Raw genomic sequence first — 22888 nt, 5'->3', positions numbered from 1 at the left:
CCGGTCACATGCGGCGGGCGGAGCCGCCCGGGGCGGGCCGAGCCCCGCTCCCCTCCTCTCCTCTCCCCTCCCCTCCCCTCCCCTCCCGCCCCATCCTGCCCCATCGCAAGCCGGCTCTGGTGCGGTGGCGGCGGCGCGGTCGGTGGTGCCGATGGAGGCCGGTGCTGAGGCGGAGCCGCTGCTGCCCCCGCGGCGCTGGCGGGCGGGCCGCGGGCTGTGGCGGGAGCGCGGCGGTGCCCGCTCGGCCGCCGAGGACGGTGAGTGCCCGGGCGCTGGAGCAGGCGGAGCTCTTGTCTTTCCCGCAGAGCTGGGGCGCTCCTGGGAGCGCCAGGAAGCCCAGGAAGCCTCCCCCGCTACTGCGGGGCTCGGCCGCCCTGCCCGGGCTGCTCCCGGCAGCTCCGGCGGGGACGGCTCTGAGGGAGCCGTCAGCGCTGGGTTCAGGTGCGAGACGTGCGCTGCTGCTGCAGCCCCAGGCTTCTTTAGTTGCTTATGTGATTTTAGGGTTTTCCTCTAAGTTGCTGACAAGGTTTTCTCGAACCCAGTGGCTGTCCTAGGTGTGACATCTCAATTCTCCCAGGATGGAATCCTTTGGAGACCTCTGGTTCTCTTTTTTCAGGATGTTGCATCACCTAAGGGAACCTTCACACTTGATTGCTCTTTTGTGCAGTTCCAGAAGTGCAGCGCGGTCTGGGATGGATTCTGCGTGCCCAAACCGAGACGCTAGCGCTGTGTTCAGGGTCTGGGATGGATTCTGTGTGCCCAAAGCGAGCCACTAACGCTTTAATCATCACTTGTGACTAAGTGTCACTTGCTGTGACTAAGAGTTGCAGAATAAGTTGGATATCCATGGTAGAATGTATGGAGAAATTGCTATAGTAAACATTTTTGGCTAATTTCCCTATTTTATTTTTATACTGTAAGCAGCCACTTAGATTCTGCCCTTCCAAAATCCTTGGCATCAACACTAGTGGCTTGCGGTGTGCTTCAAGTACCTAAAGCTTTTTCTGTCCTTGCAATCCTTTTAGCTAATGGTTCCTTTAAGCAACTTTTGGTTTTATCTCACTAGTGTGAGATGTCATAAAAAAAAATAATGTCTTTACTGCCTGAGCCTGGCTTGTCTCCTGTTTATGCTCAAATCTTTCTCGTGCCATGGTTCATATCAGGATCAGTACAAAACTGTTGTTGCTGATGCTCAGATAAAGGATGACATTTGAAAACCGTTTGCAGTCTTTGTAGGAAATTGATGCTGCTGAATCATGTGGAACATAAAACTGTCTGTGGCTCTCATGAATGGTGTTTCTGGCATTGCTTGGTGTGTGTGGGAGGGCATTGTGTTACTGCTGGGATCGACTCCTTCGTGTATCCCGGGTTGTCATTGCTGTCTCCTGGGTGGAGATGGTGCGAAGTGCTCCTTGGGACTCTTCCCCTCTGTGGGAAGGTTACACTAGCATATGTTTTTCATATCTGGAATCCCCCTCAATTTCTTATCTCTTTTTATATATCTCTTTTTTTTTCCCTTCCTTATTTTGACCTTAACAACCTTTATTTCTCTTTTTTGCTTAATTGCCAGCTAAGTTCTTGAAAGGTCTTACTTCAAGTAAATACAAGTGGCTGCCCTTTATTTTTTATGTGTCTATTTTCACATAGACTTCTTAATTATGGGTTTTTAAAAGTGTCATAGTAACTAATTTAGTGGTATTTTATTTCAAATTGTGTTCTTTCACCCCTTGCTGTGTCTTGAGCTCTGATCTGTTTGGTATGGTAATAGTAACTCTCAGAACAAATTTAAAAAGCACTTAATTTAGTTCTCATATGACTGGAGATTCCTGCTGGTTTTGGAAGAACAAATACCACAGTATCTTTATTAAACAAAAATAAAAACTGCCATAGTAATAGTGCCTGATTTTCCTGGCTTTGCTTGACTGTATACTCTGTCAAAGAACAATTTGAATTTTCATTATTTTGTCTGTTAGGACTTGTCTCTGTGTAGTTTTGTGGTACTTAACCACCAGTGTAATCTGGCTACTTAAACCTAAAAGAGAACCTTTTAACAAAACACAGAAAGGTGCATGATGTGTTTGATATTATTATTACATATTTAATGTAATGCACAGTGCTGCTGACAGAGCAGATGTGGCGGGAACTCTTTTTTTTGTGTGTGTACAGTGCCCTTGGTCATGAGAACTGTGACTGTGCACCTTCTCTTAACTGATAAGCAGTTTTATCCAAAATACAGCAAGTGATTCTTATTTCTTTTTTACTTCATAGGTGCTGGAGCTGATAATGACCTTTATATAAACCAAGCCATAGTATTTATTGAAGATGCAATACAAGTAAGTAACAATTTTTTTGTTAGCTTTTATGCTTCCCATGCTGGGTGTTTGTCACACACTCTGCCAATTTTTAAGTTCTTCTGTGTTCAGGCAATGTTTGTAAAACCATCTCAATTCACAAAGCAAAATCAGAATTCCAAATTCCTGTGGTATGCAAGTCTCAGTGAACTTCTGCCTAGGAGAAATATATTTTTCCCTACAATGAATCTCTTTCAGGGTTTCAGAAGACATGCTGGTTTGTGGAGTGATTTTCATGGTGTTATTTTGTTAGTTTATTTGTTTGGGTTGGTTTGATTGTGGATGTTTTGCTAGTGACTAACCAACCTACTGCTAAGAGAAACGATTTGAGCAAACCCTGTAATTTGCCTCTCCATCTGACTACTTGCACATCTTAAGAGCTGGTAAAAGCTCAAGAGTTTAAGACTGGCTTCAAGTGTGAAGCTGGAACTCCTCAGCTGAACTTGATGCCTTTTGAAGTCTTGATTCCCTCTTTGTCGCTCCTTTACTGACCACTACTGCAGGTTCCTAGATCCTGTTTTCTCCTAGGCAGTGGGAATGCTGAAGGGCATTTCTTGAACTCTCTTGCTGCTTGGTTGGGAGATTTCTGGGGGTCAGATGTATTTAAGGTGTGGCCACCTTTCTGGAAGCATCTGCTCAACAGGGGCAGAGTAAGAACAGCCCAGGATCTGTCACAAAGGAGGGACGAATTTTGTGGATTCCTTAAGAATCACAGGCACTTCCTGATCTGGAAGCATATTTTATTCAAAGACATTGGTTGAGGTCTCTTCTGTTCAGAATTAATTTGTTTGCATTTTATGGCCTGTTGGAGGAGAAAGACAAAAGAAGAGCCATGAGTGGAATGAATGTTGGAGAGGGGAATTAAGTGGGTGGACCATTTTGGCGAGTACATAGAATAGTCAGTTGTGACGGTGGTCACAAGGGTTGCAGGTGAAGAGAGAGGCGAGAATGTTGATTCCATATTCAGAAGGCTTGATTTATTATTTTATGATATATATTACATTATGACTATACTAAAAAGAAATAGAAGGAAAAGTTCTCAGAAGGCTAGCTAAGCTAAGAATAGAAAAGAATGAATAACAAAGATCTGTCTTCCAGCAAAGAGCAAGACCCAGCTCTGCTGTGAGTGGTCAGTAAATCCAAACATCCACAGGAGACCAATCACGGATCCACTTGTTGCATTCCACAGCAGCAGATAACCATTTACATCTTGTTGCTGAGGCCACAGCTTCTCAGAAGGGAGAAAAATCACAAGAAAGGATTTTTCACAAAAGATGTCTGTGACAGTCACTGAATTATTACAAATGCTGTTATTTGGAATGATGACAGTGCTTGCTTGAGATGACTGGCATACAGTTTATTTGAGCAGCTCTGTAGTCTTTAGATAGCAGAAATTCTTTACAATCTTCCCCTTTTCACACATGTAGAGCACCTTTGTGATCATGGGTGACCTGATACTTTAGTAATTAATAACATGTACTAATTTGGTTTGCTTTGGTCACTTGATGTTTGTTTTTGAGCCAGACTGAATGTAATGTTTGAATGATCCTTTTTGCTTCCTGCCTTCAGTACCGATCTATAAATCACCGTGTGGACTCCAAATCCCTGTGGCTTTATCGATGGTACTATTCCAGGACTTGCCAGTGGTAAGAACTTGGTTATTCTCTTTGCTTTTTTGTTTAGGAGTTAGTCTTCCTGAAAAACTACTCTTCCTCTTTCTATTTGTTAGATAATTAGTTAATTGTGTTTTTATCTTTATAAGAACTTACTCTAGGAAGCAAGTAAGTTCTTATGACCACATGTGAGCATGATAGAAGTGGAAACCAGAAAATTTTATGGAAGTTGGATGACAGAGATAGCTCTTTGGAAACAGCCACAGCATTGTTGCATGACTGGAGTAATTAGCATGATTTAAAGCACTGTGCCTTAAGAGTTTTCAAAGTGTATGTTTCTAAACATGTTGGATTACCAGCAAGATTGTTTGCTGCTGTCAGTTTCAAAAGGACACCACCTCATGTTATTTGGTGGTCAGCCATTACATATCCAGTGCCGCCAGCAACATGCTAGTCAAGTGCTGCCTTGTGGTCTAACCCATTTGATTGAAATATGGTATCATAAAGCTTGGTTTTCTTCAGAGAAAATTGCTTTACTCTTAAGTATTTTGTTATTATTTTGACTCATTTTGTGGCTGGATTATGTGGTTTGTTTTGGGGTGGTGTTTTTTGATACTTTTTTTATGGTTTTGTTGGTTTTATTTTTGATTTAATCTCTGTCCAAACAGGATTTTGAGCCTAACCATTACTGTAATCTTGGCTTTGGCTTTCATTGAAGAGCCTTCCTCACTCACCATCACATCCGATGTGCGCTACCGCCTTCCCGCCTGGAATCCTCCCTGCGGCCTCACGGAGAGCATTGAGCTGCTCTGCTTCCTGGTGTTCGTGGTTGATGTGTCTGTCAAGGTGAGCATCTCCTTCATCTGGTACTGAATGAAGCAGTAGGTGTGTGGTAGAATTGGTTTTTAAATCTTGAGTTTGCAGGATAAAATTGCCTTGCTTTATTAGAGCATCATTTCAGGAGAAATTAGCAAGTGAATATTTACTTAATTAAGACGTTTATTCCCTTTCTTTTTAACCTGATTTTCCTAATTGAATAAAATGAAATAAATTTTGCTCAGAGTGCAAGTGTTTTGGCTTAGCTGCTTGTATTAGGCTACAAAATCAGGGAATATAATAAATATATGTCGGTTCATTTACACGAAATAAAAGTTGTCAGAAACTCACCTTTCTTAGGATAGTTATTTCTGGAAAATCCCTTTTTTATGTTTATTAAGTGGAGAATTTTCTTGCATTCAGAGAATTTCTTTCTCGTGACCTTTGTGCAACTTTTGCTTACCTTTATTTAGTTCTTGTAGGAGAAAAATACCTCAACAATGTATTTTTGTTTGGATCTTGGAGAGCTTTTTAAGAGCATTAATGTGAAATTGCAGACACTTGGAAAAAAATTGGTGCTGACTTATTAGGGTATTGGATCTTATTATTAAAGTAAGTTATGGTTGTTCCTTTTATTTCCCTTGTCCAGAGTTACTTAATTGGATGGAAAGAATTTTGGAAAAATAAATGGCTAATGGCTTATATACTGACATTAATTGTTTCCCTTGTTGATTGGATTGTGTCACTGAGTTTTTTGTGCAAAGAGGTAAGAACAGCTTTACTTTGATCTTTCATATCTGGATAATTCACTGAAGCACACAAAAAGTTTGGTGTAATTTAGCTTAGTAAAGAATTCTATTTTATTCTTAATGTAAGTTTTGTGTTTGTTGATAAAATTAAATAGCACTCATTGCTTTAGTTTATCAGCAGTTGAAGGGTGCAGGGAAGACTCATTGCCTGGCACTGATTTTGAAATGCAATTGGAGAATTATGTGCTTAACTTGAGTGAATGGCAAAGCCTCTGTAGTGAAGTGTAAGAAAAAGGTAATTAAAAAGGTAATTAGGTAGTTTAACATCAGCTTTCTAAGCTGAAGCTGTGCTGTGTTCAAAACAGCTGTGTTTTGAGAGCAACATCAAGTTTGGAAATGGTTCTAAAAGTGCCCTCCTTGATGCAATACTGCACTCTCCCAGTTGGTTTTGCCTGCCACAGATTTACATTAAATGAGTTGTTGTGCACTTGCAATCCTTGTTAAGAGAACACTAATGTGGTAAAAATGCTGGGAAATGAATGAGAGAGACATGAGCTTAAAATGTGAAATCGTGAGGTGAGATAGTGGACAGGGAGTTTGAACAGGTGTCGCCCAACACAAAGCGGTGGCAGAAGGAGCAGTTGAACTGCTGGGATGGATGAACAAGAGAATAGAAATAAAGTAATTTCTATGGAGTTTTTTGTGCTGCTAAGTGTGGCTCACAGAAGACTGATCAAAAAGTGCAAGATGCTGAAACGCTTGACGTAGCAAATAAGTGACAGGAATAACTTGAAGGCTTGCAAATGTCTTGACTGCAAGAATCAAAACGATAATTTGCTGCAGTGTTGTGGGGGAAAAAAGCCCTGACAGCTTGAGTCTTGTGAGAGACAGAAATTGCTAAGTAATTACCAGGCCCTTTAGTTATAAAACAGTCTGAAAATTGAAGTTAAGCACTTATTTTTAGAATATATATTTGTTTTTATGGAAAGTAGCTCTCTATTAATCCTTTTCTTGAGATGGACCTTGGCAAAAAATACAAAAATGCCATCTCTTGCCAGATTATGTCTATTGAGCAGTGAAGTTAGATTGTTTCCAATTAGTGGCCTGATGAAACTATTGAAATGTCAATGTGTGTTTTTAAAGCAATCTCTCCTCACTTTAATGAGGTGTGGAATCTGTTTTTGTCTTTTGTGAGCTCAGAAGAGCAGAGTTCAGTTCTTTTTCTGTTCTGCTGTTGGCTTAGTCAGTGTGTGTCCAGTGCTTACTGACGAACTTGCATTCAAAATATTTGAGCTGCCAGTCTTGCAGGAACTCAGTGTCTGATCCTTTGTTTTTTGTAGAGTGTGAGAATAAGGAGAATCCTTCGCCCCTTCTTTCTCCTCCAGAATTCCTCTATGATGAAGAAAACATTAAAAAGTATCAACAGCACATTGCCTGAAATGGCCAGGTGGGTTATAGCACAGAAAACATCCTTTCACAGGATGGCTGGGAGTAGAGGGTTGTTAGCCTTGGACTTCCAGTTTGGGGCATCTGAGCAGCTTCCTTCTGGATTGGGTAGCTAAGTGCTCAGTGAGATCAGGTCGCAGAGGGTGAAGGTTGTGGTAACTTTTTGATTCCCGTTAGTCTCTACAGGATCTCTAGATTTTGACCTGACTATGTGTTTGACATAGGTTTTTTAATGCTAGTCAAGTGGGAGGTTTTGATTCTGCTTTTCTAAACCCTTTTGTAAGGGAAGAACTGAGGCACATAAGTGTGATTTTTATTTTGTATCAAAACTCACATCCCTTCCTGTTATCTCCATATAACTTCTTAAAAACATGCCTGGTTTTCTTTATATGGCATAATTTTGCATTTTTAGAAGAGGATATTAAGAATAAGACAAAGATACTGTTAATACTTTGATATATTTGCTTTCCAACAGTGTTCTTCTACTGCTGGCTGTTCACCTGTCTCTCTTCACCATGTTTGCCATGCTGCTCTTTGCTCGAACAAAGGTAATTAATTCTATGCCTGCTCTGGTAGATCTGGGTGCCTTTTTCCTGTACTTGCACAGCTGCTTCTTGTCTAGTTTTATAGTCAAACAAGTGAAACTCGTTTTCCCTGAGAAAGGTCACGTTGTCAGATGTACTGAGATGAGTTTGAAGTCCACTTGGAGAGCTTTAACATGTGCATGGTATTGTGTATGCAGGAGATTTCCTTATCCATTTACCCAGTTTGATCCCTTGAGTTACTTTCTCTGCTTTTGTTGAAACCCTCTGTGCTGTTCTGTCTCCAAAGCTCTTGTCACTCTTTCATTTATATTATCACTCATTTTTTTTTTCTCTTCCCTATCTAGCTTTTTGCTAACTTTAGTTTCTTCTGTGTTTTCTCACTCTTCAGTACTGGTATTTCTACCAGGCCATGCCCTGGTAGGTTTTTGCCTGTACTAGTTTGGGTTTCTGATCCGTTTGGGTTTTCCTCTTGTTTCTCTCTTCCTGCTTCTGAAAAGCAAAATTGAAATTTTGTGGTTAAAATTATTTTTGTGTTCTGGTAATCTTGATATGTTCCTTCTGTTCTAGACTTCCTGTATCTTAGTGTATCACACTCGGATTATATAGGGTTTTTTTCATTCTTATTTTTTAAGGCCTTCCATAAATATGTTACTGTAAACACAACAATTTCTTGCCTACTTCTCCCATTAATTTTGTCCCATCCTTAATCTCGATTTTGCACCTTCATTTCTGCTGTAATTTGCACTTAAGCCAGCTTCTAGTCTTCCTCACAATCAGCAAATTCCCTGAATTCCCATGTTACAGAATCTTTAGAATTAGAAGCAGAGGTCTGTTTTCCCACTGTTAGTTGCCTTCTAGACCTTTGTATTATCTCTGTTTGTCACATCTAATTTCAGCTATGAGCTTGCCCAGCAGATGTATATTTATAACTTTATACCTAAACCAATCACTTGTGTATACATTGAAGTAAAAAATAAAAATTAGAGAGTGGACTTTCCTATTTTGGTGTGCTGCTCTGACATCCATACAAACTAATTTTATCTAAGATGGCAAAATACTGCAGGCAAATTCTAAAAGTAGGTTTATTAATGAAATTCATTACTCTGCATTTTCTTGTGTATGTCCTTTAGAGTTACGTATTCCAGTCTTTGCAGCAGATTCAGAGCTGTTTGTCCTGTGGTGCCTGACTCATGTTTGTGTTGGTCGCACTCCGCTTTTTTTTTTATCTGTCTCTTTTGACCTTCAGAAAAAAAAAAATATATATGTGGAGGATCCAAGGATCTGAGATCAGCCTCCCAGTGTGTTTTTGATGAAGGTTCTGAGTCCCACACTGTCCGTTTGTGGTGTGATTGTTCTTCCTGGGTCTGAGGTGCTAGCTAGACATAATTTCATGTGGGGCTTCCTGCTCTTATTTGTGCTTTTTTATTAGTATTAGTAAGTGATGTGATTGCTCTGTATTCTTACACATTCTCTTAATTTTTATTAAGAGAATGTGTAATTATTAACTTTTTGGCTTTTGCTTTTTCCGCAGGGTAGATTTGATCAGGTGTGTAAGAAATTGATTGTTGACTGATATTAATTGTTTAAAAAAATGTAAACTTTTTTCCCCCTTCCTTGCATAGACAGTGGTTCCTTGGTATTTTTCTTAACAATGAACACATCTTTGCCCAGGATAACCAGCAGGATAAGGAGTGGGTGGTGTATTTCCGGAATTTGCCGGATTCCCTGACGTCACTGCTGGTCCTGCTGACTACTGCAAATAATCCTGATGGTGAGCAGTCTTTCAGAAATAACACTTGTCTCTCCTTTTGAAGAACAACAGAGTAAGATTGCTCTGTTCAGAATACTGTAACCATTCTTTCAGCTGCTGGTTCTTAGTACAGCCACAGGAAGGTTGTGTAAAGGTTTTTCATGCCTTTAGTAACTTGATTTTTGCCTTTCTGTGGTGTAATTATATATGCCACTCTAAAATCCAGCCATATGAGAGCTTTTACCAATTACCAAAAGTTCTCAGAGGTCTCTATTGTGCATCTCAAGCATTAAAATATTATTTCCTATTTTTGTTAAATTTGATTCAGTGATGATACCTGCGTATTCTAAGAATCGAGCGTATTCCATCTTCTTCATCCTCTTCACTGTGTTAGGTAAGTTACCTCTTGTCTTTAATGCACTTTCAACTTGTGCATACCATCTACACAGTTTTATTTTTCTAGGAAAGTTTAATAATGAATTTCTCACTTTTGTGATTCTTCCAGTTATTGCAAAGTGTCTGTGAGATCATTTTCATGGAAGGTGCTTATGGTTTGGAGTTTCTTGATAACATGAATATACATTACAGTATATTCAAACATTAAAAACCTTTTGGAAATCAAACGCAAGAAAAATAACCTTCTTTAAGTTTTACTTTTGATTTACTGCATATGCTGAAACTTCTTTGAGAAACAGATATTTTTCAGTAAATTTTACTGCCTCTTTTTCTCTAACAGGCAACTTGTTTTTGATGAACTTGCTTACAGCAATAATATACAACCAGTTTCGAGGGTACCTTCTGGTGAGTAAAGCATTCCTAATTTCTATGTTCTGCCATAATTTTGGACCTTTGAAGAATTAAGGTATTAAAGGAGCCTTCCCATTCTGGTTGCAGATACACTTTTAAGGTACTAAATGCTCTTCGATGCAGATTTTTTTCCCTTTATGTGCTGTTACAGCTTGATCCCCTCTGGTGGCAAAACCTGCTTGCATATTTCCAAATATGCTATGGATCTCCAATTTTGACTGTTTGTGAGGGGGTAGGGGGAAAGGAACTGTTGTATGACTGACCAAGGACAAGTGGCTGAGTAACTTAAACTGTGTGAAGGAAATCTGCTGTGCTGTTTATATAACTGCTGTTGCAGATCATAGAATATTAAGGGATTGGAAGGTACCTTAGAGATCATTCATGGGCAGGGGCACCTCCCACTAGACCAGGCCTTACCCAGACTGGCCCAGTAGCTTTTCTAGTAGAGTTTCAGAGAGAAGGTGAAGTTTGTTGGATACTAAGCCCAAGGTAATATTAGTCAGAATGAATGGCTCCCACCCTCTTGTGGCAGAGGAGTGAGTAAACAGAATATGTGCAGAAAGAATTTTTGGTAATCCTTTCCTCCTCCTCTGTTTCATCCCATTTTTCTCAATTTTCTTCTTTCTTACATGACAGCATGACATAATCTGACTATTAATAAAGTAACTAAGTTTGAAAGTGATTCTTGTAATTAAAAAACCCATGAAGAAACATAGCTCTGGATTTGTGCTTTTAGGCAAGAAGCTGGAGTGGGACAAGCTCTCTAACTCTTCTCTCTGCATGCTAGTGTGAATTTCTGTGAATGCTTGAGCTTTACTGTTGCCAGTGCCTCTGGAAGAGGCATATGCCTATGCAATTCAGAATAGAAAATAAACCATAACCTGCATGCTTACTTGAATTCCAGGGACTTGTTTGCTTACTTGCTTCCTTCCTCCTTGTACACGGAGTTCTTGCAAGGAGTGCGGCCTAGGGCAGTCTCCTGTTCTGATCTCTAATCACAAATCTGGGATGTGTGCCCGAGGATCAGTGTATTATTTGGCCATAGGACACGGTAGTGCCTGAAGTGTGAGTAAATTGTTTCCTCTGTGGTGTTTTTACTGCTCAGAAATCAGTTCAGTCCTCGCTCTTCAGGAGGCGGCTGGGAATCCGGGCTGCGTTTGAGGTGCTGTCTTCCCTGAAAGAGACTCCTGCTAGTGCACAACAGTAAGTGAAGGACCTTGGAACAGTAGATTATCTAGAGAAAAAAAGAAAAAAAAAGTAGATTTTTTGGTAATTTTGTTTTGTTTTAATATATTTACTTGAGGGTGCAGTCTCAAAAATGGCAGTTTGTTGCTCATCTAATTTATTTATTTTTTCTGCAACTGGATGTTCATAACACACTGTTCTTCTGTGACTTCTATGGGGTCTATTTCCTTTTTTACTACTTCTAGTTTCGTTTGCTTTTCAAAACAAAGAGGTAGGAATACATTTGGAGCAGGTAATTTTGCCATCTATGAACTTATCTGTAGCAAGGCCCATTCTGTTTTCTTTTAAATAGGTCCTGTGTCAGTGTTGGGTCCTTACTACAGGTGCTGCAGAAAGCTGAGATGGATTCTCGCTGCAAGCAGGCCATCATGAGAGTAGGAACTTTATTTTTAAATATTTTAAAATATTATTTAAATAAATTTTTAAATATTTTCGTAGCCTTTACGTTGGTGACTATCAATCCTGACTAGCAAATCCAAAGATCTCCTCTCTGTTGCAGCATTCCTTGGATCATAACAGAATAGTGGCACTACTGCACGGTACTAAAATTTTAGTGAGTCAAAAGAGCGTGTGATCCCAGAGAGGGAAAACAGAAAAGGCCAGACATGTCCTCCAGTCACTTGGAGTGTTGTGTTAAAGCAGAGCAATACTGAACCTTACTCAAGCAGCTTGAATTACATCTTTATTCCCAGATTTCCAAGGTAGTCTGAGGGGTTTTGGTAAACTTTGCAGATGTTCCTATTGCAGATGTTGATCTGAATGTTTCTCTTTCATGTGAAGTCGCTCAAAATGTGCTCCTGTGACCAGCTGTCAGCTGCCCAGTTCCAGAAGCTCTTTGAAGAACTAGACAAAGATGCCATTAAGCAAGTATGTATGCGATCATCATTTATAAAGCATCAGAAGTAGTCTGACCTTGTGCAAAAATAAGTGAGAGTACTCTAGTATAAAGTGTGTAAACAAAGTTTGCAACATGTGAGCACAAGGTGTGGTCACATTGATTTTTAAGCTTTTTGTGAGCAGCTTTTATAGTCACAGACAAAATTGCTCTGGGGGCTTTTTACAGGATTAGTTTGGGATTGTTAGGTGGTGCTAAATGTACAAAATACATCTTTGTTTATTCTGTCAGCATTTGAAAGTGAGTTGTTCAGGCAAAATGGTTCAGTCTTTTCCCCCAGTCCCTGAATGAAGAACAAAATGTGGATTCTCTCAGTGTTCAGATGAAGATGGGCAGAAAGCAGTTTTCTCCACTTGGAGAGAGAGAGAGAAAGAAAAAAACAAAACACTAAATTATTTCAGGGTTAAGAAACGTTCTCTTCTATGTTTGCATGTATCTAAGACTTCTGAATAAAATGTTGGGAAATGGGGAAGGGATGTATACAAATAGTAGCTTGGTGTTTAGTTTATCTGCTTGGGGCATTGGAGAGAGGTTGGATTATCTTCTCTTGCCATTACCTTGTGCTGTGCCATAATCAAAATGGTCTCTTGCTGTTAGTAGCCACAGCTGGAAAGCATTTTCCTGCTGAAATGTCAAAATTAGCCTGTGGCCCTGCAGATTTGCTTTGAAACTGTCTGGGGTTTTTTAAATCTGAGACGGGGTGTGTTTTTAAAATTATTGTATTATTTTTAAAATGCTTATGCTTTGTGACTCAGCAAATCCTTTATGTTCTTTTCAGCACCCTCCCAGTCCAGAGTACCAATCCCATTTTATGCAGAAAGTGCAGTTTGCCTTTGGCCATCGCTACTTTGGCTACTTGGGGAATGTGGTAGCCCTGGCAAACATTATTTCTATTTGTGTAAGTAAATGGGGTTTTTTCTTGTGGGGCAGTGGTTTTCTTTCTTTTTCTTTTTGTCGTTGTTTTTTGGTTTTTCTCTGCTAAAAATTTAATTTCTGCTTTTGTTCTTTAATTTTCATTAAATAACTGCTTTTTCTAGCAATTGGGTTTTTGGCATGCTTTAGTCATGCAAAGTGTTAAGAGGGAATACTTGCAGTTAAAAATGTAATTTAAGCTGCTTGAAAAGGTCTATGCAAAACATGAAAGACTGTTCTTGTGCTTAAAAATCTGTTTAATGTAGCAGTAAAGCAGCAGATTCATAAAATATTTTTTGTTTAAGGTGGTTTTGGTGATGGATGCAGATAAGCAGCCATCTGAAAGAGATGACTTCTTCCTGGGGGTAAGATGCAACAATATTCCAGTTATTGCTGTTCCCTGAGATGTCAGGAATTGTAATGGTTGTTTTTCTTTTGGGGGGGTGAAGGCTATCAACTGCTTCTTCATCCTGTACTATCTGCTGGAAATGCTGCTAAAAATCTTAGCAATGGGCTTGAAAAGATACTTGTCTTACCCAAGCAATAGATTTGATGGACTTCTGACTGTAATTTTGCTGGTAAGTGTTGTGTTTGCTTACACATTCTTGGATTTGTTGGCTTGGAAGGTTTAGGGAACTACAAGAGTTGGTGGGATTGCTTTTTTTTTCTAGCACTGATCTGCTGAGCTGTACAACATGAGCTAGTGTTGAGGGTTTCTGTGGCTGGAAAGTTTGCATGGTAATACATGGTTCTCTTAATGTCTGTGTTCTCAAGATAGGCTTATTTAAATCCATGGAAAAGGTGCTTTTCCTGATAAGAAGACTTTTAAATTTTATTTTAAAAAAATTCAGCTCCTGGAATAATTGCATAAGGCATTCTGTTCCATAGTTTAAAACCACTTTTCTCTTTAAATTTAAAAACAATTGTCAGACTATTATAACAATTATTTGGTCAAAGCCTGACACCCCTGTGGCAGATGAGGTCAAGTTAATGGTTAATGGTATTCACTGTATATCCTTTTGTGAGTCACTGTTGGATGCTCTATGTACATTTGGTTTGTTTGGAGAATAACTAGGCAAATACAACAATTCAGAGCTTTAAAGTGAGTCCAATTAGTGGCTTAAAGCTCTTGAAAATGTTTCTTGTCAAGAAGCTTACATAATTTCTGCAATTCAGATTTATAAAATAAAGTTTTGACTTTTGTTTTGTTTTGGTTTTTCTTTCCTAACTGAAGATTTTGGAGATTGCAACTTTTGCTGTGTATGGATTTCCTCACCCTGGCTGGTGAGTAACATCTGTGACCTGCTGCCCTTTGCTCAGTGGCTGTGGTGGGTCAGGGAAGCACACACATGTCATATACACACGTGACATCATATACATGTCACGATGCTGTGATCATCAGCCCAGTGTTCAATTTACCAAATTTGGTAGAATTTTGCGCCCTTGTAGTCACTAGATGCCATGCAATATGGATAAGTGAAAAAATCTTTCTTTTTTCCTAGTGCTTTAGAGTTGTGTATCGCTTTTCTGAGAAGGATGCATTTGTTTTAATTGTAATGTGATTTAAAATAATATCTTGGCAGGTCTGTGCTTACCAGGGGTGCAGGAGTGGGAATAAGGTTGTGTATGTGGTACCAAATATGTTTCAGTATCAGCTTGTCCATAAATCCAGTTAGATGAACTCCCAAACCGCTGATGAGAGCTCTTCAACCCTGTGTGTAGATTGAAGGCTGTAAAATGCAGTAAGAAAGTGTAGTAAGAAAATCCCATGGACTAAACACTATTTGTTGATATTGTAATAGCAAACAGTTGTTTTTTGATTTTCTTAAGTTCAAACAGCTTTTGGATAACTATCCTGATTTCTTTTTTTGTTGTAAAAAACATAAATATCATTGCTTCATCTTAACATTTGAAAACTGTCTCCACAAGAAGAGAGGAAGGCAGAGGAATTCTGGAAGGTTTCCTGAATCTTCACAAGTGATTCATAACACATTCTGTTACTTTGTGTCTTCATGCAAGCTCACACTTAAGACACTGACACTCCCTGATTTTTCAGGATATTTGTTATGTTGCCATCAAGTGTCAGGGATGGAGAGAGACAGAGAGACTGATTTGGTGATCAGAATCTGATTTTATTCTGGGATACAAACACTTATATACTATTTCAGGGAGACTAGTAATGTGTACTGCAATGATTAGGTTAAAATCACATACACAAACTTCTGCATATAACAGCATCTCTTGTTTGCAGAGTTTAATGGGATTTTCTTTTTCTGGTAAACCACTTTGATTTAATCTTCTTGTAATCCAGGTCTAATTTTCAAAGTTCCATTTGCTTTTGCCAAGGCATCCTGTTATCAAATCTCTTATGTTAACCAGGTATAAAGTCCATCATCTATCTTGTGTCCCCCAACATTCCAACAATCAAGAAGTTCTCTTAATTTCACTAGAATCTCTGAACAGGGTTAGACAAGTCAGACCTTATGGTTTTAGAAGAGTTTATATTTGAATACTACTTGTATTCCTATCACCTAGAAGTGATAGTTGCCAGAAGAGTAATTGCTACAGACTATTAACTAATTATGTTAATTATTGATGTTATCCTTATATTTGTGTTTGATTCTGCCCTTTGATTCTTAAATGTAAGCAATCGCTTGCTCTGTTGTCTTGGAGCACCAGTAATTCTTGTTAGGTCTTTGTGTCAGTCGCTGCAAGCAGGTTACAATCCAGAGGATTCCCTCTGAGTCCTGATGTGTGCTGCTGTCACATCCACAGACCAAGCCACTGCCACCTTCAGGGCAGGACAGTGATATTGCTGCTATCTAGACTATGCCTTCTATGCAGTGTTATCTTAAATTATTTCATTCATTATTGGGGTTGAATATATTGGAGGTACAAATCATGACTTAGTATGTGTTACCAAGCCATTGGCAGCTTTAGATCCCCACCACCTGCCCTCCTTTCCAGCCAAGAAGCATTCAGCATGCTCATGTAAAAGCCAAAATTCAGGGCTGGGTTTTAAAGTGTATGCCCATCTCCTATGGAATGTTAACACATAAGGAAGAAGGTTGACAAGACAGTCCTTTGACCTAGTGCTGCTTTCAAAGCCCTTCTTCAGCCAGGCATGCCCTGAAGGATTAATGCCCATCTTTGTGCAAGTTCCTGAAGTATCTCACTCTAGCAGTCTTTTTGATACACTTTGTTTTCTGAAAGGACCCTCTTTGGTGCCTCCTCCCCAGCACAAGGCACAAACATGCTCTTCAGAGAGCTCTCTGTACATATTTAAGAGCCCAGTTCTTCCTTCATCAGTTATTAGTTTAGTGTAGCGGAGATTCCTGCTAAGTAAATCAATGTATTTACCTGTAGCCCAGTAGATTTAACTGTGTTGTTCTGTCATGGGCTGTTCCTCTGATTTGTTCCTTTTTCTGCCCTTCCTAGGAGGCCTGAGTTCATGGGCTTGTTGTCCCTGTGGGATATGGTGCGTCTGGTGAACATGTTAATTGTCTTCAGGTTCCTGCGGATTATCCCCAACATGAAGGTGATTGCTCTTTCCTCTACAACCTGGGTTTCCTTGGTGGTCAAGCTATAAATTTTGTTAGAGCCTTTCAGGTTCTAACACATGAGTGGAATAGCTCAGCTCTAGCTGTCCTGACTTTTGCACAGTCCCTCACAAAATCACTGACTCTTGCCTGTTTCCTCACCAAAGAAAACCAGCTCAAGTTCTCTTGACATGATTTTTTGTCCTTGTAGTAAAAATTTTATATGGATTGGAAGTGTGATGAATGTCATAGATTCAGAATTCTGCTCTGTTTTAGTTCATGGCTTTGGTTGTTACTACACTGCTGGATCTGGTGAAAAACTTAAGAGCCTTTGCAGGAATCCTTGTGGTAAGTGATGATGCAAGATTGTAATTTCCTTTGTTATAGTTTAATAAGGATATGACACCAACATAGTTAACAAGGTTCTTGTATAATCACCATGAGCAGTAACATTTCACCTTAACCAGCCAGTTCTTCTCCAGGGCATGTCTTGGAAAGCCACAATAAACTGGTTTGTGATAGCAGCACACAGTGGCAGTGCCTCCTTTAGGAGGAGTATCTTTAAAAGATTAATTAAAGCTTCATTTGAGTGTTTGCCTTAGCTTGGGTAGTGTGGATTCAAAGTAAAAATTAATCCATGCTGAAAGTAGATCAGTTTTCCTTACATGGTTTGCATATGTTAAATTAAATAGCAAAACAGCTTTAAAATTGTTTTTGGCTGAGAGGGTCTTGAGATGGCATGTTTGGACATGATTTTTTAAGAGCCTCTGCCATCCTGTTTTAGGTGTGTCTGTGTAGAACGTAGACTCAACAAATGTGATTAAAGGGTGGATCACAATGTGTGATGTCCATTACATAAATTCTCCCAACTCTTGAGTTTCTGGTTTTGCAACTGTGTCTTCCTGGTAGGGCAAAGAAGTGCCTGGCTAGGTTTGGTTCTGCTATTGTTCTTGGGTTTTTGTAGGGTACCTTAATTTGAATGGTTAAAGATAATGATTTGTTGTTCTAGTCTATATACCTAGCATGCAATTTAAGCAGAATGTAGGGGGATAGAATATAAGAAAATAAAGATAGTGTAGAAAGTAATCTTACCCCTAAGGAGTTGCAGCTGGGGCCAATTATCAAAGATTAGGAGCAGGCCTGACTTTACCAGGCCACGGCTGTAACCAATGAGAAGATGATGCTATAAAAGAGTGGGGTGGCTGGGTGAGAGGGGAACTGGAGTCAGTTGGCTGCTCTGTGAAGAAGGAGGAGTCAGTGCTCTGAGGAGCTGCCCACAAGAAACACCAAGAAGGTATGAAACTTTTGTGCTAAGGAAACAACAGTATGGAACCCCTGCAATAAGATGGCAATACCAGAATATCTATTTTTGTCACTAATAATTTCTCTTTTTATATGTAGAAGATATACCTTAAATTGGTTTATGTTGCACTTTGAATTGAAGATATTGGTTGGGGCAAATCTAAGGTGGTAAAAACCTTGTTGTGCTGTACATCTCACACTTCTGAGACAAGTCTGCTGTAGTGTTTGCCTCTTCCATCAATTAATTTGCTTTTACTTGAGGCTACATGGAAGTTCTCACTGAGCTTCTGTTGTAGTCAAATCTGACTCCATTGCCAGCTGATGCAAAATATCTTTCCTAATGTTAGCATGGAACACACATGCAGATAAAATAATGTAACTGATTAGCTAATTTCTCAGGCAGTGAGTGATTTAAATACTTCTTTTTTCAAAGAATAAAATTAATTTTACTGCCAGGCCTGTTACCCCATCTAATGGCAGGCTATGAAACGTCAGCTTCAGCTTATTCCAGTGGCATTCAAAGTTTGTAGGCCAGGTCATCTCTCTTCTGTTCTCTCCAGACTTCCCATTCTTGGGTTTGTTTTGTAGCAAAATACCAAAAAAAACCAAAACCAACCAAACAAAAAAGCCCCACACCAGACTTTTTGTTTGAAGACTCAGCTTGCTTCAAGCTTTCCTGGAATAAATGGTTCCTTCTCAGAGAAGCAAAGCAAAACTGTAGGTTATTTCTAGAAGAATCTTTTTAGGATAAAAATTGCAATATCACCTAGGCAACTGCTATAGACTGAAAGGTGTCACTTTAAAAAGAAACTTGCATTTCTAACAATTAGAAGATATGAGTTCCCAAATCCTTTGTCTTACTCAAAACCTTATTTTTAGACTAATTAGCATTTTTTAGGGAAGTGCTGATGGAATATAAAATAATGACATCATTTTGTCTTTCAGGTAAACTCACTAAAAGTTTATTTTCATTGACTCTAGCAGAAAACTCAGATATTTAGGTTGTTCTTTGCAAATACTGGTACTGAGCTTTGATTTTAAGTTGCTATTCTGCAATGTTTGTAGTTAAGTATCAGCATTCTGAGACACAGAGAAGTAAAATAGATGATAAAATTATTCTATGCATTTTAATAACTGAAAATTAGGTAGAATATTAAAAAGTAAGAGCAAGTAGTTGAGAAGTATTTTCAGTTTAAAAGCTACAGGCACTGTTATTGATGCAATTACCTCAACTGTGGTACTAATATAAATTCTGTGTTAATTGCATTTTGCTTTCTTACTTTGTGACAGAAATATTCAAAGCTAATAGTTGTTGTGTTCCTTCCAGGTGGTTTTCTATGCATTTGCTATAACTGGAATAATGCTGTTTAAAGGTGCTGTTGTTCCCTTGGGAAATACCAGGTAAGATTCTAAACATTGCTCAGAATGAATCTCTTTTTCCAAAGCATCTGCATCTTTTTACCTCTGAGCTGTTTGTGGTTGGTATTGTTCAGGTTTTTTTGCTCTCATTTTCACAGCCACCCTACTTTTAATGTTAAATCACACAGCTTCATTATCTGTTACTCCTTCTGTTTCTTTTTGCTGCATTGAAACACTTATCTGTAGTTTAACCCTGCTTTATCTGAAATACATTTTTTGAACTGTTTCCCTTATTTTCTGCCTGTATGAGATAATCTAACTTTCTCCAAGGGGCACAGAAGAATTCTAAAGCAGAGTTCACAGGAAGCTGTGTTCACATCAGCCTGTAATCTCTTGCAGTGCTGCCAACACCACACATGATAATGGCACTCTGCAGTGTGGGACCTATGAACAGCTGGAATATTGGCCCAACAACTTTGATGACTTTGCTGTGAGTGTAATCATGGATGAAATCCCTTGTTCTTCTACTCTCTGCTTGTCTTTCCTCCTCATTTTCTGAGGCTTAGATCTGTGATACAGCCCCTTAAACACTGTTCTGCTCCTGTTCTTTAGGCAGCAGTGGTGACCCTCTGGGATGTGATGGTGGTGAACAACTGGCAAGTCTTTTTGGATGCATTTTCAAGATATTCAAGTCCGTAAGTAGCTGTAGTAATACTGAAGTCCCATATAAATCCAGCTTATAATGTGCCTGTACAATAAGTGTTCACACAGCACAGCTCCTATCATCTGCTCAGAGGGGTGCTGCTTACCTTTTTTTTGAACCAGTTCAGATATATAGGAAATAAGTCCAATGCTTCTGTGTTGTCTGTGTGGGTGAACAATTTTTTCTAGACTTGAAACCTTGGACATACCTTTCATTTGTATTTACTGACTTCATGGGGAATATTTGAATGAACTGGATAGTGCCTGGGTTGAGCTGTTCCAGTGACCCTTGGCTGGTTAACTTAGGAGAGTGAGTCTGTTTAGCTAACTTAATGAAAAGCAAACATTTTTTATTTTTAATTTTTTGATTCAGACCCCCTTTTCCATTAAGAAAGTAGTAGTATTATAGTTCAAGGAAAAAAATATGATTTCATGGTGCTCTGCTCAGGCTGAGCTTATTTACTGCCTCCTTTATATATTGTCTGTTCATCTGATCTGCAGGTGGGCAAAGATCTATTTTGTGGCCTGGTGGTTGATCTCCTCTGTCATCTGGGTTAATCTCTTTGTGGCTTTACTTCTGGAGGTAAGGAAGTGTGTTTATTTGGTGTGAGATCCTGAAAATGGCTTCTAATTTGTGCAGGAAATGAAAAGAAGCCCGACAACTTTGTGCTGGGTTTGTGTGTGTGCTTACTTTACTTTTCTTGCTGCCCTGTGCCCAAGGAGCTGAGGAATTGTTTTCTTTTTCCTGGAGAATTGTATGTTTTATTTGCAATTTTGTCACAAAACTGATTGTCTTATTGGGTATGTACAATTTCATTGTAACACTCTCCTTATTAGAAAAATGAGAAGTATTTAAAGTATTATAAAGTTACTCGTCTCTTATATGTTGCCATTTAAATTCAGCATTAATTATTCAGGTTGATGGCTTTTTTGCTTTTTAATTTATCAGCAAATGAAGTGAGCAATTTAAATTTAAAATTTTTTTTTTTGGTTCTCCTGTGTTTCTTCCCACCCCAGTTTGAATTACCACCATTGCTCAGTGCTACTCTAGAGAAGTAGAACTGATCAGTTATTTTCAAGAGATCCTATTCTAGAGTTTTTCAGAGAAACTGTGGGAGTGCAGTTGCCTGAGCAATGCCATGAAGAATGTGTGGTTCTGCTAGTTCCTCATGGCATACTTTCCTGCAAATCCAAATTTCTGATGGAGAAGGGAATGCTAATCATAACAGTCTCCTCCAAGTTCACCATTGTAGACTTCTCTTATAGGTAGTGGAAGGAACTGAGAGCCTGTAGAGGGCACTTCACCCTATCTCAAACCCTATGAAAGTTTGTTGGAAATGTTCTTGAAATTGCTGAGTGTACTGAGGATAAAAATTTACTACAATAGGAAGAAGGGCAAACTTTCAGTCTAGGACATCTTCTGCCGACTTGTTTCTGCAGGGCTGTGGCCCGATGTTGTTGTCAGAGCCAAGATGCAGCATTCCATTGCAGGAGAGCAGGATGTTGCTATTTTTGTGTTGTTTGTGGTTTTTTTTGGTTGGTTTTGTTTGGTTGGTTTTTTGATTGTTGTTTTTCGGGGTGTTTTGTTTTTTGTTTGTTTGGTTTTTTGGTTTTGTTAGGGTTTTTTTTTGCCTGAGCTGTGTGTATGTTCCCTAGGTATTCATCTGTCAGAGTTATTCAAAATGGGTAAGGGAACATGGCAAAACCTGGACTAGCAGTATATTTATATGTTGTTGGGTTTTTAAAGAGGAAGAAATTCATATCAGGTGAATTCATATCAGGGTAGTTCACACAGTTGTCTTGGGGAGGCAGTCCTTGCTAGGAGCTGAAGGCAGCAGGGCTGTCTTCTGCTCTGCTCTTCTTTCAGTTTGTGATGAGAAAGTTATTTCATTGCTGAACAAAGGCCTGAGTAGGTCACAGTAATGACCTGCACCAAGTAAATAAGCTGATGCCTAAATAAATCAGTGTTCACCATGTAAAATCAAACCTCACCTGCCTCCCAAATCTTATCTGCAAACATAGTGACCAGATATAACCTCTTTTCTGGTGCCATCAGAAGAAGCTTTTCTATCTTTTGCTGTTTTACATTTCAGAACTTTATTCACAAGTGGGACCGTCGCTGCCAGCGAGAGTCTCTTTCAGATATTGAATACCAGAGGACAGTTGAACTCATGTTCAGGTGAGTTGGGCTGGATTTGATAATCAATGTCGCTTTTTTTTCTTTGTTTTAAGAAATGTGTGCTGGCTGCAAGATGTCTTCTGTTTCCTCCCTCTGAAGCAAACTGTTTAAATCTGTTTGTTTGGAGAAATCCAGCAAGTGCTGTAGTTAAGCCTGCTTTAAACTGACTTGGTAGCCTAATCTTTATATGCTTTGTGCTCATTGTAGGATGGGAGAAGAGGTGCTGGGGGTGAGGGGAGCAACTGCAGAGGGAGGAAAAAACAAGTGATGCATGTTCTTGGCTTATTATGAAATTGTGGGTGGTGAGTTAATACTTGATGATCGTGCATTAGGGGAACTTGTGGTGCATGTTGGATACTCAATAGTAGCGCTGGGAGCATGTTCTCATTTGGGAGTTTTTTTCAGGAAAACAAATCTACTGACCTTCAGTTGTATTGTACTGTGTGCAGGAAATTACTTCCCTGCTTCTTGTGGGAAAACAGCTGCTGGTTTCCATGACACATCTGTAGAGGATGGATCACTTGCAACTACATGCATCTTTAGGGAGAATCAGCTTATTGTAATTTTAATTCCTTATTTCATTCCTGAAACAAGTACATGTTACATCTCAGTATAAGCATTGCAAAAACAATTGCTGGGAAGCTCCCTTTGCTGCCCCTAACAACTCATGCTTTTTCT

The 22888-nt window shown here is 39.2% G+C and overlaps 1 protein-coding gene across 10 annotated transcripts in view; it reads left to right on the top strand.

Moving 5' to 3' along the window:
- Positions 1 to 57: 57 nt before the first annotated feature.
- The window catches only part of TPCN2 (two pore segment channel 2), a 47690-nt gene continuing 24859 nt past the window's right edge, over positions 58 to 22888 (top strand). For 4 of the 10 annotated variants that reach the window (XR_010440630.1, XR_010440629.1, XM_064715520.1 and 1 more), the window contains exons 1-24: positions 67 to 257; positions 2269 to 2333; positions 3921 to 3997; positions 4633 to 4810; positions 5430 to 5546; positions 6870 to 6976; positions 7451 to 7523; positions 9192 to 9291; positions 9599 to 9664; positions 10007 to 10071; positions 11183 to 11280; positions 11615 to 11696; positions 12103 to 12189; positions 12996 to 13115; positions 13435 to 13494; positions 13579 to 13707; positions 14364 to 14413; positions 16568 to 16667; positions 16945 to 17016; positions 19298 to 19371; positions 19729 to 19819; positions 19942 to 20024; positions 20533 to 20614; positions 22125 to 22210. Coding sequence is in view for 8 of the 10 variants with exons in the window: in XM_064715520.1 (XP_064571590.1) it covers positions 152 to 257; positions 2269 to 2333; positions 3921 to 3997; positions 4633 to 4810; positions 5430 to 5546; positions 6870 to 6976; positions 7451 to 7523; positions 9192 to 9291; positions 9599 to 9664; positions 10007 to 10071; positions 11183 to 11280; positions 11615 to 11696; positions 12103 to 12189; positions 12996 to 13115; positions 13435 to 13494; positions 13579 to 13707; positions 14364 to 14413; positions 16568 to 16667; positions 16945 to 17016; positions 19298 to 19371; positions 19729 to 19819; positions 19942 to 20024; positions 20533 to 20614; positions 22125 to 22210 (2168 nt within the window). In the remaining 2 variants the exon portion in view is untranslated. Of the gene's footprint in view, positions 258 to 2268; positions 2334 to 3920; positions 3998 to 4632; positions 4811 to 5429; positions 5547 to 6869; positions 6977 to 7450; positions 7524 to 9191; positions 9292 to 9598; positions 9665 to 10006; positions 10072 to 11182; positions 11281 to 11614; positions 11697 to 12102; positions 12190 to 12995; positions 13116 to 13434; positions 13495 to 13578; positions 13708 to 14363; positions 14414 to 16567; positions 16668 to 16944; positions 17017 to 19297; positions 19372 to 19659; positions 19820 to 19941; positions 20025 to 20532; positions 20615 to 22124; positions 22211 to 22659; positions 22870 to 22888 lie in introns of those variants that run through there. The other 6 variants (XM_064715523.1, XM_064715521.1, XM_064715524.1 and 3 more) reach the window with 5 other exon arrangements.

The sequence above is a fragment of the Zonotrichia leucophrys genome, chromosome 5, assembly GCF_028769735.1.
Source record: "Zonotrichia leucophrys gambelii isolate GWCS_2022_RI chromosome 5, RI_Zleu_2.0, whole genome shotgun sequence".
NCBI lineage: Eukaryota > Metazoa > Chordata > Aves > Passeriformes > Passerellidae > Zonotrichia > Zonotrichia leucophrys.
This window is presented reverse-complemented; position numbering and strand designations above follow the sequence as displayed.